The sequence below is a fragment of the Dipteris shenzhenensis genome, chromosome 5 (genome assembly GCF_047967505.1).
Source record: "Dipteris shenzhenensis isolate YYH24624 ecotype China chromosome 5, Dip_SZ_1.0, whole genome shotgun sequence".
NCBI lineage: Eukaryota > Viridiplantae > Streptophyta > Polypodiopsida > Gleicheniales > Dipteridaceae > Dipteris > Dipteris shenzhenensis.
Genome location: NC_141600.1, coordinates 59,567,054 through 59,583,366, shown reverse-complemented (window position 1 = coordinate 59,583,366; position 16,313 = coordinate 59,567,054). Strand labels below are relative to the sequence as shown.

Sequence of the window (16,313 nt, the reverse complement as noted above, 5' to 3'; positions counted from 1 at the left end):
TCCACAACAACCTCCAGGCTTTGAAATTACAGCAAATGCACTTCAAGTATGCAAGCTAAACAAAGCTTTATATGGGTTAAAACAGGCCCGTCGTGCATGGTATGCCAAGATTCATGTCTTTTTGACCAGCAAGGGGATACACAATAGTCCTACTGAGAGCACCCTCTACATCAATATGGATGGGGGGGAAATTTTAGTCATCCTTCTTTATGTCGATGACTTACTACTCACAGGGTCCAATGAAGACAAAATTGCAGATTTCAAAGCTGATTTGCAGACCAACTTTGACATGTCAGATTTGGGGCTGCTTCACTTTTATTTGGGGATCCAGTTCTCTCATGAGAGACGTGGCACTGTTATGTCTCAGTCCAAGTATGTGCAGAAACTCTTGGACAGATTTAACATGCATGATTGTAAGCCCATAGCCACTCCCATGGAGCCGGGGCTGAAACTCACAATGCATGATGCAAGAGAATTAGTTGATACCATACTTTAGAGTCAGGCTGTTGGATGCCTCATATATCTCTGCAACACTAGACCTGATATTCAGTTTGCAGTATCTCAGGTGAGCAGGTACATGCACAGCCCAAAAACTATGCATTGGCAGGCAGTTAAGCGCATCTTCCGTTATTTGCAGGGCACGAAGTCTTTTGGCTTGCTATTTCCCAGGGGGGGTGACTTGCAGATGCATTCCCACAGTGATTCAGATTGGGCTGGTGATTATGACAGTAGGCAGTCCACTAGTGGCAATTGTTTCTTTTTGGGTAAATCTTGCATTTCCTGGCTGAGCAAGAAGCAATCTACAGTGGCTACCTCATTCTGTGAAGCTGAGTACAGGGCAGCTTTCACAGCAACAGTTGAATGTGTCTGGCTGCGACGTCTATTTGCTGATCTTCATCTGTCTTTGGAGGGTCCTTCTCCAATTCTCACTGATAGTCAGAGTGCCATTGCAGTGGCAAAGAATCCAGTGTTTCATGCTCGCACGAAGCACATTGAGGTTCACTATCACTACGTCAGAGAGAAGTTGCTTGCAGGAGAGATCAGTATGATCTTTGTGTCCACACATGACAACGTTGCAAATATTTTCACCAAAGTACTACCACGTGAAAAGTTTGAGGCATTTCGCAGTGCCTTGAACTTTTATTGGTTTGGTGATTGATCAGCCTTCTAGATGACATTGGCACTACAGGGGGGTGTTAGAATTATAGATATAATTCAGCAGTGACCAATGTAATTTAATAAGCTAGTTAGGGGCACTTTTCCCTCTCTAAGAGGTTTTTTTTCCTAACCGCAGTTAGTTCACTAACTATGGTTAGTGACTACTAAGGTTTTGTCACTAGGACAAAACCTTATCTCTCACACTTTCAGTGGTGCTCTTTACACTCTTCTATTGCAACTCAGCTCTCAAGCTTTCAGCTCTCCAGCTCTCACTCTCTTGCTCTCTCTCTCTCCCCATTCTCTCACAAGAACCAGGAAACTTCTGGGAATCTTATATAGGCCACGACATTGTCTTTTATATAGAGATGCATCAGTGTCAAGAGCGCTCTCTTCCAATAGTCAGAGGGTATACATGGGAGTCTGTCTACAGAGATGAGACGAGGGGTACAGGAGGAGTTTGAGGTTCAGGTGGAGTTGCAGTCCTTTTCAGATCCACACTTCGAGGGACCATTTTAGTAGAGCAGAGAGATACACATTCCAGATTTCTTTGGATCCAGATTCGTGGGATCCGAATTCGACACATGGACAACGGGGATCTGTTTGTCGCAGTTTGCTACTTCCCCAAAGATATCCGCGGTGATGATGAGACATCCCCATTTGCTGCCCTTTACTAGCCCATCGTTGACTTCTCTAGCCGCGGAGAAGTCCTTCTAGTGGGGGACTTCAACGCGAGGACAAGGGCCCGTCAGATACCACTTCTTGGCTTCAGAGATGATTCCACTCTACTGTCAGATATTAACCTTGAGGAAGTAGGTATGCTCCGCTGACAGGCGAGGTGCATTCTCATCTCATGGGTAGGTCCTATTAGACCTCGGTAGGATACATGATCTCATTATCTATAATTGTCTTGACAGATGGCCCGCTTTAGGTGGTTTCAGATGCTTTCCACATGGGGGGGCTCCAGTGTTGTTGATTACATCATGGGATCCCCTGTCTTCACATCTCGCATTACTGACTTCACTATAGCACCTCTCCCCCCAGGGACTGATCATACATACCTTTTCTTTAGCATCCCCACCTCCCTTCGCGCAGCACCTTCCACCCCACTCAGTGCTTACTCCACCTACCACGATACACGCTTTGATCGGGACCACTCACCTTCTTACTCTGGCCATCTGTACATACTTCTCACTTGTATTGACTTCATACCCCTTTTAGAGGATCGTGTTGCCCTTGTCACCCGCTCACTACACGAGGCTACCATTCACGCATTTCCCCATAGCACCCGCTTCACCCTCCCACCACCCCCTGGAACCGTACCCTGTAATAGTTGGTACGATGATGAGTGTAAGGCTTTACGCCGTCAACTCAAATTCGAAAGCAAAAACAGTCTTCCGAGTGCACCAGATACGCTATGTGAATACCGTAGACTGGTACGGAGGAAGAAACTAGACTTCATTCGTCGGAACGAGGAGGAGCTACTGAACATTTTGTTTAGTAACAACTCTAAGGACTTCTGGCGGAGATTTGTAGATGGACGGTCCCCTCCGCTACTCACTGACACTCAGATTTGGTTTGATTATGCACGCACACTTTATGACATCCCAAATCAGCCAATCCCTAACCTCTCACACATGCCTCGTTCCACATCGTGCACCCTCTTCACTAGAGGAGGGGTAAAGGATGCCGTAATGAAACTTCATAATGGCCGAGCGAAGGATCATGAGGGGCTATGGACTGAGTTCATTGCATATGGGATTAACCTCCTAGCCTCGATCTTAGCAAAGCTTTTTAATGAAGTTGTCTGTTTGGGATTTCCACACACTTGGACCATTAACACTATCTCACCCATCCACAAGGTAGGGGATCCTATGAGCTCGGAGAACTACAGGATCATTATGTCATGTCCAAGATTTATGCATTAATACTTGACGCCTAGGTTAGCAGACTTGCAGAGTGTCGAGGACTTAGAGCAGCAGGACAGGCCAGATTTCGGCGTGATCATGAAACCATGGACCACATGCTCACGCTCAGATGTATCATCGAGGAGGCGAGGTCACAGAAGCAGAGGGTTTATTGTTGCTTTGTTTTTTTTCCGCAAGGCATTTAACACGGTTTCGAGAGCCCGTCTCATACGGCGCCTACAGGACTTGGGCTATGACTAGGAGATCATTTGGGCTGTCATGGCACTTTACGAGAGAGTTTCTGGTAGAGTTCGGGTAGGATTTGGGTGGACAGACGAGATCATGAGCACCATCGGGGTCAAACAAAGGTGTCTTTTGTCGCCTACCTTGTTTGGCCTCTACATCAACGAGCTTGAGATAGTCATGCAGACACAGGGAGGGTTAGGTTGCTCTCTTGCGGGCACGCTGATCCAGATTTTGCTCTATGCAGATGACGTGGCTCTCTTGTCTTCCTCAGCAGAGGGGCTTCAGAGACACCTAGACGCACTACAGTCCTTTTGTGAGTCTCATGATTTGAAGGTCAACCTGGGTGAAACCAAGGTCATGATCTTCAATACATCTCGAGCCATCATGCGTCATGAGCGGTTCACATTTGCGGGGTCATCTGTTGAGATAGTTTCATCATACACTTATCTTGGGGTTATCTTCTCTGGACCCAGCTTCACCATGAGACTCGCGATGCAAGCACGCTTGAGTAGAGGGTATGCTTCATTGGCTAGGCTAGAGAGGCAATGCTTTTGCTCGCACTTTTAGGATCCACGCACCAAGGGGTTGCTTTTTGACTCCTTGGTTCGCCTTGATATGGACGCTCGTTTAGTAGCTCACCACCACAGGTTGTTGTATCAGGATTTTCACAGTCTCATAGACCCACCGGTTTTCCGAAGACTTTAATAAACTTTCTTTCTTTCTTTCTTTCTAGCCTGGACTTAATTTTGGATTTGAACACATAGTAATATTTACATAAGAGCAGTAAAAGAGGAAATACATTGGCTTTCATTCAGGAATGTAATATTAAAAAAAAAGTGACAAATGACATACATAAACCTTCATACAATTTGTAACTTCCAAAGGAAGTCATTAAATGCCCTTGGCAAGTTTCAGAAACTAAAGTAGGTTTAAATGGCTGTGGCCCTATGTCAGAAGCAGTAGGTACTCTCCTGTGAATGATCAAATTTGGATGACTAAAAGAAAGGGATGACAGGCTTTCTAAAAGCGGGCCAGCCTGCAAGGGAAGATCCTGAGGTCTCCATAAGCCGCTAGTTGTAGCTAGATGAAAGCCATTTGCTAGATGAGCATTAAGACACTTTTGTACACCGTGAGCTCTCTTGAAAGCATTCGTCCTCCCTGCTCTGTTACAAGAAGTCCTTTTGCAACACAGACCATTATTTTACTCCCCCAATCTCCCCTTACAAACTGAGCATGGTCCTTCTGGAATCTGTGATTCAGTGAGTGAGCTCAATTGACCTCTCATACTTTCTGGTGACTCCAATGACGTCATTATTCAAGCTGGACTATGCTTTTCGAATAGTCTTAAAAGCAGTGCTATGTTCCATACTGAAAACAGGCACGGGGGCATATCTGAATGCTAGCATACAACCAAGTGCATACTAGGTAGGTGATGTGCTGTCTTTAGGATTGAAAATTTGGATTTGAAATCATTTTCGTTGAAATTCCTTGTGCATCCCTTTTCAAAATTCTGTATTTAAAGTCTCTTTGTAAATGTGCAGTCAAAATTCTGGTAAAGCAGACTGGTCCGGTCCAATCAAGTGGAGTCCATCACTTTTGTTACAGCAGGCCTGTGACTTGATCAGAAATTTCTCGGAGTACCTTGATGTGGTTGTGAGCGTAGCAAGAAAAACAGATGGGAGACATTGGGGTGATCTCTTCGCTGCTGCAGGAAAGTCTACCGAGTATGTGAGTCTAGCTTGCACTATTAAGTATGCAATATTGCTCTAGACTTCATATTTATCGGTTGTCATATATAGATTGATGGAATACAAGGAAACCCGGGGAGTGCACTAAGCAATATGTAAGATAGCACGCGAGTTCGAAAATAGGGGTTTAATTTTTCATATGGAGTTACAGAGAATATACATATATAAGGGGTACTTAAAGCTGCTTTAGTTGAACGCATGTGATGCGGGCGGTTTTACATTGTGAACGTGCGGAGTGCTGATATTGCACTTGAAAGCTTGTTTGTTTGATGATCTATGTTGATTCTAACTACTTTATTTTTAAAATCCCTATTCTATTCAAGTTGCGAAGAATCTGGCAAACTGCTTGCAAAGGTGAAGCAGCTACGTATTTTTGCTCATTCCATTTATTTTGTTGAATGTAATGTGAAATGTTGTAAGGGTGGGCTGGTGAAAATTGTCGTGTTTGGTTGAGTGTGTGTGAGACTGGTATTTGGAGCCAATTTCGCTACTACCCTGATTCTGATGCAGAACACAAAGGCACTGCCGAAAGTGGCCAGGTTGTAGCAGATATTTGGCACCTAGGGAATTCTTGTCTCATCTTTGTTGACATTGTTTAAAGTTTCTTTAGGGGTATCTCTAGACCCTAAGATAGACTTTCTCATCTTCTTTAGACTCCGACTTTTACCGGTGTGGATTTGCATAACGTCTTGCTCTATCTCGAGCCTTTCTAATGCTATCTTTTGCTAATTTAAACATTTGACTCATATCTTCAAGAAAGTCTTTGGCTGCTTGAATCTTCTCTTTTTCGAGTTTCACCGTCGTAATGGGGGTTCTAGGTCGAAATCGACAAATCATCACAAATCATTGAAAACCTGTGCTTGAATGCTTGGTACCATTATATGCAAATTCTAATATGGGCAAATAGTGGTTTAAGCATCTTCTTACAGTTTGACCATCACTTTGTGATGATAATATTCAGAGTAGTTTCCAACTGCATAAATGCAGCCCTCCAAAAATGGTTGTTAAATTTGCTATCTTGATCGGTTGGTAAACTACACAATCTATAGATATGCTCCAAAAATAGCTTGGCTAATTTAGGAGTGTCAACCTCTCCATTGGTTGGAATAAATTGAGCCATTCTGGTCAACCGATCCATAATTACGTACATAGAGTCGTGCTTTCACATGCACCCCTGTACTTGGGTGCAAAGTGACACACTGGCTACATCGACAAGTACGTAATAGTTCCCTAATAGGAGATTTTGTCGTAGGCTGTGAACCCTTTGTGAGCCCTTGTCAAGGGACAGTCAAGCACAAGCTACGTAAGTTAGTCTCTCAGCCTTAGGTCAAGTCGGAAGATCAGTCCTTGTTCAATAGTACCCACTGGAGAAGTGTAGGGTAGTGTTTCCATCTTAGGTTTAGGGATAGGTTTAGGTCCAGTCTAGGATAGGAGCCCTTCTAGGCCCCCTCAGGGCTAGAACAAGTGAAGAGAATGACAGGGGAAGGGTTGCCTTTATAGGCTACCCTGCACCCCTCCCTAGGCTGCCATTTCTGGGGCCTAGGGCTGGCCTTTATGGGGACTAGGGCTGCCTTTATGGGGCCAAGGGACCAGCCAACCAACCCCAAAAGCCCTATAAATAGGGGGCCTCCAGGCCCTCTTTCCTCATTCAGTTCTCCTAGCACTTCAGCCTCCTACAGCTCCTCCTCAGCCCCCTCTGAACAGCCTGACACCGACCCCCAGTGGCCCTCTGACCAGCCTCAGCCTTTGGCATCAGTTCAGCCCTCGGGGAAGGTGTTCACGCAGCGCATCAGACGGGGAGTCGGGACAGCAAACGGAGTAGGTTTGGGGTCTGTTTCAGCAGCTCTTTTCAGTTATCTCTTACAGTTTTACACAGCTCATTCTCAGCTCTTTATTTCACTCATTTCTCAGCTCTCGTAGGATCTATAACTCCTAGCTTTCACTCTCTCACTCACGCAGTAACCATGCATTTCGGGGGACAGCACAAGCCTCTTCCTTGGCTTGTAGAAGCGTCCTACATCGTCAATGTGAACAGCATCAAGGTCTCGGTATTGGTCGGCCGGCGTTGCCTCTCAGGTCTTTGGGTCTGCTATGCGTTTTTGTGCTCTCTTAAAGAGTGTTCTTTGTATTTCTTAGTTCTCTAAGTAGAAAGCAAAATCTCCCTTGGTTGGGGGAGGGGGCTCTCAGTGGGTACAGGGACCCAATCGGTTGTCGACTCTACTCTCTCTCTAACCTCATCTCCTTTCTCTCTCTATGGTGTACAACACTAATTCCTCACTAACAGTTTAAAGAAGGTCTTGCTGCGAATTACACGATTAGATTACTGTTGCATGTTACACGTGCCTCCTTTGTGTGTTACGTAATCTAACAATATAATCCATGGAGATACTTTCTCACTTGCCAGACAGGGTCTCAAAGGGATGTAGGAGACCACGTACCTTAAGACGTTCAGCTTTATTGATCTGGCATTTTTGGCACTTCTGTACATATCTTGGATGTTGTTATCTATTTCAAGCCAAAGAGTTAGTCTTTTTAGAAGTGCATATATACTCTGAATTTTAGAGTATCTAGTACTAGGAGTACCATGACACTCTAAAAGAATTTTGCGCCTAATGTTATGAATACATACTCTACCTTTGTAGAGCAGGTAGCCATCTTCAATATTGTATTTTCTTCACTTTAGTCCTTTGTTACCAACATGTGGTGCTTCACCATTTCCATGTGACTCATCAATGGAAGCTCCTCGACCTATCGGACCCCTCCTCATAATTGCTTTCCATATTTTAGTAAAGTGAGGAACGAACTCACATTATTTTTAAGGACTTCGAAAATCATTTTGGGATGGAATAAAACTCGATTCATAAACCGTTGGCATTTGGTTTATGGAATTTGCTACCACGTTAAATTTTCCCTCCTAATATCTCAATTGGATATCAAACTCTTGCATTATTCAAGCCCACGTAGCTTTTCTTTCTTTAATCTCTTGTTGATTGTAAATCCATTTGATAATCTCTTGATATAAAATGATCTCAAACTTAGCATCATACAAATAGTGCCTCTATCTCTTTAAAGCATAAACTATAGCATACAGCTCCTTCTCATATGCAAGTAATTCTGTTGAGTGCGGTCTAGCTTAAGCTATTGTCGACTGTTCTGTAAAAGTATCGCCTCAATTGCAAAATCTTTGGTGTATGGTTCAACCACGAATGCTTCATTGGGATTCACTACCTTTAAGATATGAGTTGTTGCTATAGCTACTTTTAACTTTTCAAAACTTTTCTTTTGAGGTTCATCCCATGTAAAGATACTTTCGTTCCCCTTAAGTTGATCCGTCATTGGAACAACAATTTTAGCATACTTTTGGATGATTCTCCTATAAAACTCTAGACAAACAATTTTAGCATACTCTTGGATGAATCTCCTATAAAACTTTAGACAAACGTAAGAATATCTGTGATTCCTCTAGGTTTGTAAGATGTGGCCATTCCAATATGGATTCTTTGGTAAAAAGAGAGTTGTGTCTGAGCCATTGAAGCACTTTTGCATATGCTTTTTCCTCATTTTACTATAGATAAGGGATATCATCTAATAATACTATAGCAAATTTTTCTAACTATGGCTTGAAGACATTGTTTATAAATGTCATAAAAGTTGTTAGAGCATTGGTTAAACGAAATGGCTTTAATCTAAATTGATAATGCCCATGCCTAGTACGAAATGTTGGCTTAGGGACATTATGTTTTCTAATGTACGTGGTTATATATTGGTGGCTTTAAGCCTTAAAATATTCGAGGGTTCTCTCAGGTGAGAGATGAACGTGCCAATCTGTGTTTCTATGCAGCCCTTGAGCTTCAGTTCTTAGCACCTTACAATTGTTTCCCTCAGTTATAGCAGTCTGATCTACACCTCTTTTTCCCATATCTTCCTTTCAAGAGAAGAGATACTGAATTTGCGGTGGAGAGGTGGTTGTGTGGGCCTGCGTGTTCTCATCCATGATCTTATCTATTTCCTAGAACAATTGTCTCAGACTGTCGTTTGCGACTTTGTCAGTCTATTGTCACAAGACCCAACACATGCTCCTTTGGGCCTCACCGAATTGGCATTGGGAGTCCATGGTGACCACTCCAACTGACATGGTTGTATTGATGCTATGGCCCTTCTTAATCTCCGATTGACTATAGACAGTGAGCTATTTGCTGAGACCATCTCGCTCCAAAAATCTTTTTCACTCAATGAATTGGAGATCATTAGCAGAGGATGTATACCAACTTGCAAAGCTCGGGCTCCCGCATAAATATAGGCAAATAGAATTTGTTTTCTTGGAAGTTAGCAAGAATTAGTTGCTTGCTAAGAGGATTGATGAAATAGTCATGGTACCTAAGGACAAGTGATGGGTGAGTGCAGCAAATGGACAACCAGCAGCAAGAGGGTTGGCGAATAGGCAAGGATCCTGGTTGTAGGCTCTAATACCACGTTTACAAACAAGGAGATAAGAGGGATATACTCAAGCTACAACCCAGCCATGGATTCCTGCTCGTGGGCTCCCCTACTTTTTCTTACGTGAGGTACCTATCTTGAGACCTCCTTCCAAATGGAGTCTCCCTCTGGAACCCTCCCCCATGCCCATGGTTGTCATGTGGGTCAACACTATGGTGTCATGTGTCCCCCAAGGGACCCTTCAATTAAAGCCCTCCCATGGGTTTCCCTTTTCATCTCCCCACTAATGTCTGAGCCTAAGGATGATGCTAGACCCAAGCCCTTTGGGCCCCACGTATTGCCTTGTCCAACCCTCATGGATAACCTGGTTGACCTCATGTGATAAGAGGGGAGAAAACGGAGCATCCATGCTGTACTGGAAGAAAGGTAGTCTATCCATGTGGAGCCCCAATCGCTCAAACCATCTCTTTGTACGTGCATACGAGCATCTCTGGTCTCCTTCTGCTGCAAGTGCCATAGAAGAGGATAGAGCTATCCATGGTAGCTTGCTACGCCCGGAGCTATAATCCCCATATTCCCTGACTCGGTACAGATATGTGATGACCTGAAATGCAGCATCTAGCTGTAAACGAGGTGACCCAAACTCAGCCTGAATGATCTGGTGAGGAACGGATGACTTACCACGAATCATCCGTGATAACATGAGAACCTGTAGCCGCTCCACACATGAGAACCTGTAGCTGCTCCACACAGGCCCACTCTGTATCCGACAAGTTTGATCGCCAACAAGGCGGTTCCCAACAAGGACTACCGTACATCCCCACTGGGCGAACCAAGGAGTCAAAAAGCAACCCCTTGGTGCGTGGATCCTAAAAGTGCGAGCAAAAGCATTGCCTCTCTAACCTAGCCAATGAAGCATACCCTCTACTCAAGCGTGCGTGCATCGCGAGTCTCATGGTGAAGCTGGGTCCAGAGAAGATAACCCCAAGATAAGTGTATGATGAAACTATCTCAACAGATGACGCAAATGTGAACCGCTCATGACGCATGATGGCTCGAGATGTATTGAAGATCATGACCTTGGTTTTACCCAGGTTGACCTTCAAATCATGAGACTCACAAAAGGACTGTAGTGCGTCTAGGTGTCTCTGAAGCCCCTCTGCTAAGGAAGACAAGAGAGCCACGTCATCTGCATAGAGCAAAATCTGGATCAGCGTGCCCGCAAGAGAGCTAATCTGCTTCTGTGACCTCGCCTCCTCGATGATACATCTGAGCGTGAGGATGTGGTCCATGGTTCCATGATCACGCCGGAAACTGGCTTGTCCTGCTGCTCTAAGTCGTTGACACTCTGCAAGTTTGCTAACCTCGGCATTAAGTATTGATGCATAAATCTTGGACATGACATGTCCAATCATAATGATCCTGTAGTTCTCCGGGCTCATAGGATCCCCTACCTTGTGGATGGGTGAGATAGTGTTAATGGTCCAAGTGTGTGGAAATCCCAAAGAGACAGCTTCATTAAAAAGCTTTGCTAAGATCGAGGCTAGGAGGTTAATCCCATATGCAATGAACTCAGTGCATAGCCCCTCATGATCCTTCGCTCGGCCATTATGAAGTTTCATTACGGCATCCTTTACCCCTCCTCTAGTGAAGAGGGTGCAGGATGTGGAACGAGGCATGTGTGAGAGGTTAGAGATTGGCTGATTTGGGATGTCATAAAGTGTGCGTGCATAATCAAACCAAATCTGAGTGTCAGTGAGTAGCGGAGGGGACCGTCCATCTACAAATCTCCGCCAGAAGTCCTTAGAGTTGTTACTAAACAAAATGTTCAGTAGCTTCTCCTCGTTCCGACGAATGAAGTCTAGTTTCTTCCTTCGTACTAGTCTACGGTATTCACGTAGCGTATCTGGTGCGCTCCGAAGGCTGTTTTTGGTTTCGAATTTGAGTTGACGGCGTAAAGCCTTACACTCATCATCGTACCAACTATTACAGGGTACGGTTCCAGGGGGTGGTGGAAGGGGAAGCGGGTGCTATGGGGAAAAGCGTGAATGGTAGCCTCGTGTAGTGAGCGGGTGACAAGGGCAACACGATCCTCTAAAAGGGGTATGAAGTCAATACAAGCGAGAAGTATGTACAGATGGCCAGAGTTAGAAGGTGAGTGGTCCCGATCAAAGCGTGTATCGTGGTAGGTGGAGTAAGCACTGAGTGGGGTGGAAGGTGCTGTGCGAAGGGAGGTGGGGATGCTAAAGAAAAGGTACGTATGATCAGTCCCTGGGGCGAGAGGTGCTATAGTGAAGTCAGTAATGCGAGATGTGAAGACAGCGGATCCCATGATATAATCAACAACACTGGAGCCCCCCCCATGTGGAAAGCATCTGAAACCACCTAAAGCGGGCCATCTGTCAAGACAATAATAGATAATGAGATCAGGTATCCTGCCGAGGTCTAATAGGACCTACCCATGAGATGAGAATGGACCTCGCCTGTCAGCGGAGGATACCTGCTTCCTCAAGGTCAATATCTGACAGTAGAGTGGAATCATCTTTGAAGCCAAGAAGTGGTATCTGACGGGCCCTTGTCCTCGCGTTGATGTCCCCCACTAGGACTTCTCCGCGGCTAGAGAAGTCAACGAGGACTAGTAAAGGGAAAGAGCTTTGAAAAGAACCATGACAGAGGCTGAAAGTGACACCTTAAACCTGTAGAACCCTAAGAGAAAAAGGGACACCTTAAACCTGTAGAACCCTAAGAGAAAAAGGGACAACTTCTTCACTCTCTAAAGAAGAAAGATGCCTTGGCAGAAGCAGACCCATTGAGCCCCATGTGAATGAAGAAGGGAGAGGGAACAAAACTACACAAGAGCTCCATAATCCCCTTCTACAATCTCCTGTCTACATTCCCAAAGGCAATGTTGAATGGACTCCTCAAACGAGAGGCAATGTGGGTAGGAAGAGGAAGACCTCCACTGGTTTATTGCTATCCGTCCATGAATAGCAAGCTAGGTGAAAAGAGTAAACTTTCCATTTTTGAGAGATTTCTAAAGCACATTATTATAAAATGTGCAAAAATCGAAAACTCCTCTCATGGACGGCTTGCAACCCTTAACACCAAGCTGGAATCTTTTGGCGTTACCAACAATGTAGTGAAAGAATGGAAGACGATGTTTGCATCCATCCACTCATGAGGCAACATGCTTGGAATTACCCTAAGATTGAGCTATTGTTTATGTTGATAAGCCTAGGTGGTAGTTCTCCCTACGGGTGTGGACCTCATCTCTGATAGCTCCAATGCTAACCCTAGGTTTTGTTCTAACCCTTGATTAGATCTAACTCTTGATGAGATTGTGTGGTAAAATGTAATCTTAAGTCCATCTAGATCAAAGGCTTGTCTAAACCTAATCTGTTCATTTAGACCACACGAGGGTGGGCGAGGCAAGGGGAGTTTGCAAAGGTGATATTTGCCAATGGTGTGGCCGGTCACCCTTTTGCACATTGCGGACAAGATCTTAACCAAGGTCTTGATCCTGTGCCTTTCTCACAACAATGTAGATATGATTTGTCTAGGAGTGTGATTGATAGATGATGTGCATCCTTAGTGAGTTTGCTCTTCTAGGTTGGGTTTCAATACATTAGATAATGAATATATGATTTGTCTAGGAATGTGATTGCCAGAGGATGTGCATCCTTGGTGAGGTTGGCTTCTAGGTTGGGTTTCAATACACTAAACAAAAGTTTCCTTCACGGACATTGCAATAGGTATGTGGTCCCATTTAAGGCCACAAATCTGTGAGATGGAATCTGAGGATGGATCATGATAGAGAATACTGGACTGAATCTGAGGATAGATCATGATGCTAACATGTCTCATTTGAAATAAACAAGCCCTCGGCATAGTAGAGTTTGCAGTGAGACTTGGTCTCCTTCTAATCCATAACTTACCTTGACCATGCTTGGTAGTATGGGAAATTGGACTTCTTTCTTGGATGAAACTTTCTTGGTCTACATAGTTAGCAACATGGGGGGATGAGGAAAGCTAGTATGCATGTGTGACTAGATCACATCCTGTCTAGCCTTTTCAAACACATTGGGAGCTTCTTCTGGGCTGGGTGACCTCTTTTTGGACCCATTTTTGAACAAAAACGGCCAGCTGAACCTTTTTTTTTGGGGATTTGTTACTGATTTTTGAATGCGACAATCATTCCTAGGCTGGGCATCTATTTCTTGAGGGATGGACACGTGTTTTGCGGTGTTTTCCAGGACTGTTTTGCTGTTTTGAAGCTTATCTACCACTCACGGGACTGTTTTGAAGCTTCTGGTTGCTATGTTAAACTTTCCCAAGGCAGTATTGTGCAAGGACAGCTCATATTTTGCACCTCCATGTACATTTTCAGTCCATACAGTTAGGACTTGTTTGTTTTTTTCAAAAATCAGTCATTTATTGCTTCCTATGGCAAGCGTTCTCGAATGAAAGCACCTATAGTTTGTGGGAGATAATTTTCAGTTCATCTTGGAGCTCTTTTTGGAGGCATTTTGCAGCCCATTTGCTTGGGCTTTGGTTTGGTAAACTTTCAGTTTTATTATTGCTTGCATTGGGAGTTTTTTCCCGTTCTATTGCTTGTATTTGTTGGCCCTCATGCCACTAGGATTTGCCTTTGCAGGTGCAATCAAGCATTTGGTTGGGTTTATGCCTTGTTGAGCCGCTGGTTTCTGAGAGATTGCAACACATATCCCAGCATAGGATCTGTATATCTGAGGGGCATTTGGCAGTGGTATTTGTTACTTCAGCAGGGTTGTCACAGCAAGTGAAATTTGTTAGAGATGTTTTTACCTCTTTTTGTTTGCTCAAATGGCACAACAAAATCCGAATGATGTCTTTCAATTGCTTGCCGAGGAGAACCAGTTCGATGGCACCAGCTACCTTGTTTGGAGTTCTTTTATTCGCAATCTGTTAGTTGCCAATGGCATCTGGGAATATGTCATAGGTGATAAGGCCTATCCCCGTCCTAGAGCACCAAGCACTCCTCCATAGTAAAAGGGGGGGGGGGGGGGGGAGGGGGGGGAGTCGTGGTGGTGGTGCAGGTCTTGAGCAACAAGGACAACAAGCTGCCCCGGTTGCACAAGCACCTGCGAGTATTACTCTTGAGCAAAGGAGGTGGGATATGCATAATGCTCAAGCCTTTTTATTTGGAACATATGTATCAAGCTCGTAATTCATAATGAGGCGAGAGTCTCATATTTGCAAAGAGAGCTTGATAGCATGGAAATGGATGAGGGTGACTCCACGCAGGAACACGTCTCTACGATTCAAGATTTGCGAGAGCAACTCTCGAACATTAATGAGGTCATTCCAGACTCACAGCTTGTTACCATTATTTTGAACTCCTTGCCAGAGGATTATCTTTCTTTTCACATGACTCTTAACCTTTCGATGCGAGGGAATTGGAATCGCCTCACTTTCAAGAGTTTGTAGCACTCTTGTTGCAGGAGCAAGGTTAAGATGCGAGGGAATTGGAATCGCCTCACTTTCAAGAGTTTGTAGCACTCTTGTTGCAGGAGCAGACGCTTCACGTTCTCGTGCTGGGTAGCATGCTTTTTCAGCAAAAGATAAGGGCAAAAAGAAAGTTCAGCCAAGTCATGCCTCTAGCAGTGGTTCTGGACATTTGCATGCAGGTGAAAAAGATAAAAAGGATGCCTCAAAACCTTTCAAGAAAGGCAAGTGCCATTATTGAAAAAAGTGTGGTCATCACATCAGTGAATGCCCTAAGAGGCTTGCAAAAGAGAAGAAGAAAGAGTCTGGTATGGCAGTTTCGGGCTCAACTCAACATGCAAGTTTTGATGATACTTCCGGCCATATCAAAGTACCATGTCAGTTTCCCGCCGTATCAAAGATGGCTAAGACATGGTACTTTGATAGCTCAGACACATTACTTCCTTGGTTGAATATCAATTTTGAATGCCGGATTCAAACTCTACTCAGATCGAGGGGGGGAATATATGTCCAAGGCATTGCAATAATTATTTGTTGAGAAGGGCATTGCACATTAGTTTATGGTGAGGTAATACTGCTCAACAGAATTGGAAGGGTGAAAGGAAAAACCAGTCACTTTCAGAGATGGGAGATGCATGCTAAAAGCAAAAGGGTTGCCACATAAAATCTGGATGGAAGCCATCATATGCTCGAATCATATTTTGAAGAGGTATCCCACGAAGACTCTTAAGGTCATGGCACCTTATCCAGCATGGTTTGGTTGTAAGACCGATATAAGCTATTTCCGTACATTTGGTTGTGGCATACGCACATGTGCCGCAAGAGTTGCATGGCAAACTTGATGACCAGGTAGAAAAATGCATCTTTATTGGCTACAACAGTAAAAGCAAGGGTTATAGACTTTATAATCAGGTGACCAAGAAGGTTATTGATGTTATCTTTGCTGAAATGCAGATCTGCCCTTTGCTGAAATTCGGGTCCTTTTGAACCCTCTGACAGGATGCTGCCCATTTCCTTTGATGCTGCACCTGATATGCCAGTGGAAAATCATAATTTGCAGCAAGATACTGAAGTGGCTGATGCCCCAGTTCAGCCTATAGCTGAGCCTGTTTCTCAGGAAGAGATTGATGGTGCCTAGCATGTGAAAGTACAGCAGTGTGGGAAGCAAGATCAGTACCTTGGTGGCTGCTTCGCACTCTTGAGGACATAAAACTTTCATGAATCACATGTCTCGCTTTTCTCTATTAACGAGAGGTTTGGGAGGACAATTGGAGAAATTTGGACCCTTGGATTTTATGGGATTGATTTGAAACGTTAGATGGTGATGGTGTTTGTG

At 44.3% G+C, this 16,313-nt stretch overlaps 1 protein-coding gene across 1 annotated transcript in view; it reads left to right on the top strand.

The window, feature by feature from the left end:
- LOC147902253 (uncharacterized) overlaps positions 1-16,313 on the top strand; it is a 171,157-nt gene that overhangs the window by 93,804 nt on the left and 61,040 nt on the right. Inside the window, exon 14 of the mRNA XM_087374827.1 lies at positions 4,850-5,032. Within this exon, the coding sequence (XP_087230953.1) occupies positions 4,850-5,032 (183 nt within the window). The remainder of the gene's footprint in view (positions 1-4,849; positions 5,033-16,313) is intronic.